This window comes from Bos indicus x Bos taurus, unplaced genomic scaffold, assembly GCF_003369695.1.
Source record: "Bos indicus x Bos taurus breed Angus x Brahman F1 hybrid unplaced genomic scaffold, Bos_hybrid_MaternalHap_v2.0 tig00003477_arrow_arrow_obj, whole genome shotgun sequence".
Lineage (NCBI taxonomy): Eukaryota > Metazoa > Chordata > Mammalia > Artiodactyla > Bovidae > Bos > Bos indicus x Bos taurus.
In genome coordinates this window covers 15290-19095 of record NW_020867680.1, presented here as the reverse complement: position 1 = coordinate 19095, position 3806 = coordinate 15290, and the positions used below count along the sequence as shown (strand labels likewise).

The 3806-nt window shown below is 65.4% G+C and overlaps 1 protein-coding gene across 1 annotated transcript; it reads right to left on the bottom strand.

The window, feature by feature from the left end:
* Nucleotides 1-1176: 1176 nt before the first annotated feature.
* Nucleotides 1177-2898, bottom strand: LOC113889032 (interferon-induced transmembrane protein 1-like). Its single transcript, XM_027535921.1, has 2 exons — nt 2073-2898; nt 1177-1490 (listed from the first exon to the last, which is right to left on the bottom strand). Exons 1-2 carry the CDS (start codon nt 2256-2258, stop codon nt 1302-1304), a joined length of 375 nt encoding a protein of 124 aa, XP_027391722.1. The 5' UTR covers nt 2259-2898; the 3' UTR covers nt 1177-1301.
* Between the last annotated feature and the right edge of the window lie 908 nt (nt 2899-3806).

Sequence of the window (3806 nt, the reverse complement as noted above, 5' to 3'; positions counted from 1 at the left end):
CCCGCTCTATCCTCCGCTCCCCCAACTCAGCCCAGCCCAGGTCACCCACAGCTGACAGGGGACACGGGACCGTCCGCTGGGAACCAGGCCGGGCCGTGGCTCCGAGGACCACAGCTGCTCACGGCCCGGCCGTCAGCACCCGGGGCCGTCGAGGGAAGGGCCCTCGGTTTCCCCTGCCTGATGCCTCGGGCCTCCTGTGATTTTCAGAAGGTCCGGGACCCGGGCCTTTGCGGCCTGCACGGGGGCTCCCACCTAGCAGGACCCTCACCGCAAATCGGTGAAGCTCAGGCGGGCTACACTCAGTGCCAGCAGCCCTCGCTACTGCTGCCTGCCTGAGAGGATGTGGGGACCCCCTAGGGCCTGCCGGGGTTGGGGTTAACAGGCCAGGGGTCAGGGTCACACATCTGTCCCCCCGTCCCTGCCTGGGAGACAGTCCTTCCTGGACTCAGAGAGGCAGTCTGCCAGCCTCTCCTTCCGCAGGACTCAGCGTCCCTGAGGCTGAGCCCTCCTGCTCTCATGTGGGACCCAAGAGAGAGTGGGCAACCTCATCTGAGCCACCGTCCTCCAGGGAGGATCCAAGTAGGGCCCAGTGGGGATGGGGCGTCCATCTCCTCTGAGTGCCAGGAGGAGGGGAACCCACTGTGAAGAGCTGCTGACTTCAGTGAGAGCTGGACAGGACTGGCCCTGGGCCCTGAGTGAGCCCAGGAGAGCCTGGGTCCCCAAAGGGCGTGTGGACGGGGTCACTTCCCAGCGCAGCCTGTGGCTGCCGGGACTCCTCCAGCCTCTCGGGGTGACACCCCAGACACCCTGTGCAGGGCACAGTGGCTCAGCAGCTGGGGTGCGGCCCCCCACCCACTCCCCCTGGGGCGTCAGAGACAGGAATACCTGCCCGGGTGTCTCTCCGCATTGGGCTAGGAGCGGCCCCATCTCCCCGTCTGCATCCCAGGCTCACAACAATGTCCCAGGTCCCCAGTGTCTGCGAGACTCTTCCACCCAGCAGGGCCCGCTGGTTTTGAGGGGACGAAGGGGTCTTTCCTCTGGGGATTCCTGTTGACCGCGGTGGGGTCACCAGCTCTGTTCTGGCCCTCTCAGTCAGCCCCCAGCTGACTGCTGTGGGCTCCCCAGAGGCCGCCAGGGTCATAGCAGTGTCCCCTCCGCAGGAGACATCACAGCAGCTTCACAGACAAGGGTGCTTTATTGATTCAGTGGTTGACAATCTGTGTCTATAAACTGCTGCCTATGGCTTGGGGGCAAAGCCACCAAGGAAGGCGGAGGCCCTGGACCGCCTCCATGGACAGCGGCTAGTGGCCTCCATGTCCACTGATCCGCAAAGCCGTCTCGTAGGCTGCCATGTAGACAAAAATGAGAAGAACGATCGATCCAATGGTCAGAAAGATGCCCAGGACCAGGGCCCAGATGTTCAGGCACTTGGCGGTAGAGGCGTAGCTCTGGGCCCCAGTGATGTCGCCGACCATCTTCCGGTCCCTAGACTGGAGGAGGAGAGGTGGTGAGGGTCCAGGTGACCGCCGGGCGCTGTGGCTCAGGCCCTCCCCTGCTGCTCCCAGTCACCCGATGGCCCGTTCCCTGGAGTCTGGACAGGACAGTGGCCGGTGATACCCTCCCCTCTTGGGGCCTCTGTCTGCGTCCTCACAGAGAGTCAGCCTCTCCAGGAGCCCCAGGGCTCAGCCTCCCGTCCTCTCAGGCCCCTTCACCGGCCACTCACACACCAGGGGTCAGGGTCCTTGCAGCACCTTCCTCGTTTCCAGACCAGACTCGTGTTCTGAAGCTGAGTGTGAAGGCTGCGCCTTCCCTGATGAGGCTGGGAAGGACTCCGTCTTGGGGTGCGAGAGACACAGACCCCCAGCTCTACCCCATGTGAACCCAGGCAGCCTCGCCATGAGTCTCCCTGGGAACCATCCCCCAGGCCACACTCTCACACACACACAACACACACACGAAAGAGCGTGCACACAGACCCGTACACACGGGGGCTCCCCACGCACGTGCCGTCTGGGCAGGGCCTCTCCAGGCTCACACACACTTTCGTGGAGACGCCCCGGGTGCCCACCCACCTTCACAGAGTAGGCGAATGCCACGAAGCCCAGGCAGCACCAGTTCAGGAAGATGGTGTTGAACAGGGACCACACGATGTGGTCGGGCACGGCGGTGTCGCTGCGGATGTTGATCACCGTGGTCGTCAGGGGCGCCTGGCTCTGGGGCGCCCCCAGCACGGCCACCTCGTGCTCCTCCTTGATCATCTCTGGCGCAGAGGGAACCAAGCACTGAAGCTGAGGAGCAGGATCGAGACGTGTGTTCCCCAAGGCAGAGCCGGCGCAGATGTGGTCCGGATGTAGGCAGGAGCACCGGGGCTGGGGGCTGGGGGCTGGGCCTGCCCAGTAGTTTTCGTTTCTTGAATGTTTTGCCGGAGGTGGGAGGAACTGCTGCGCATCTTGTTACACCAGGGTCAGAGGAAATGAGCTGGTGGAGGGGGCTTCAGGCCCAGCCCCAGCCATCTCGCTTCCCATATAGCGCTGAGTTCCGGCTCTGGGACCCTTCCCCAGCCTGGGGGTCTCAGGCTCAAGCCTGCTGCAGCGCCCACTGTCCCCACTCGAGGCCCCTGCCAGGCCCCACTCAGCCTCACCCCCAGGCCCAGAGGAGCCCCGCCCCCCACTGCCAGCCCCCCAGCCACACAGGCCTCCCCTCTGAGGGGCACTGGCCCCCCAGTCCTGAGTCTCCGCTCCAGGCGGGGTTTGGGTCCTTCCCGGTTGCAGGTCAGCACCCAGCAGCCCGTGTGGCCTGCCCTGAGGAGCCTCCTGCAGTCCCCCAAGGGCTGGAGGAGTGGGACCAGGCCGGCTGTGCCGAGGCAGGACGCCTGCTGGGCGTCTGGCAGCCGCTGGGAGCCCTGGGCCTGCGTGTCTGTGCAGCCTGGCCTTCCTGCCTCCCCCGTCCCCCCCTCATTTCTCATGGGACCTGGGGTGGCTCCAGGGGGAGCGGGTGTGCTGGCAGGACGGCTCTGGGCTTGGGGCTGTGCCCCCTCCTCAGGGACAGGGCGGGTCGGCTCTGTGGCCAGGCCTCTGCTCTCTTCAGACCGCAGGGCCACGTGCTCTCCTGTCTCTGTCCTCACCTGTGCGTGAGGCTGTGGGAGGTGATGGCCAGGCCCGGATCTTCCTGTTAGGAGCAAGGCCATCCCACTGGTTGGGTCCCGCTGGGGCAAGGCTCCCAGGCCAGCCTCCGGTGCCCCCGGCCAGGCTGACAGGCTGCCATGGCAGCTGCGCCTGGACTCCTAGGTGGGCTTAGTCCACTGCGTCCTGAGTCTCCTCCAGGTCCACCTGGGATTTGGGCAGGTTGGAGAGCGGAATGGAAGTGTTGTGGGGGTGGCACCCCTTCACCCCCAGGCCCTGAGGTGGTCAATGTCCGCTCCTCTCCCAGGATGGGATGTTGGTTTAGGTTTCCTCCCTGCTGGGGTGGGCGCTGGGGAGCCATTCCAGAGTCCCCCTGCAGCCACCCCATCTCTGAGGCTCTTACCCAGAAGCCACTGAGCGCCTGAGGGGCCTGGCAGCACCAGCTGCTTCCGCTCCTCTTCTCCCAGGGCTGGGTGCCCACGGGGGCTGGCCCCACTCCGAGTGTGACTAGGGCCCACGCGCCCCTCGGGAAAGGGCACCTGGTGATGTTCAGAGATACTGACCTGGGCCCTGAGCCCACTTCCTGAGATGTTGGGAATCCCGAGTCCTGGACTCTGTTACCCAGGACCCACCTATTCCCCACCCTCCCCCACCCCAGGGCAGTCTGGGGGATGTGCCCGCAAG

Excerpts from the sequence above, each read along its gene's own strand:
- LOC113889032 (XM_027535921.1), bottom strand. The coding sequence starts at position 2,258 with ATGATCAAGGAGGAGCACGAGGTGGCCGTGCTGGGGGCGCCCCAGAGC. Across the intron at positions 1,491-2,072 it reads CATTCGCCTACTCTGTGAAG|TCTAGGGACCGGAAGATGGT; the intron begins GTGGGTGGGCAC and ends CTCCTCCTCCAG.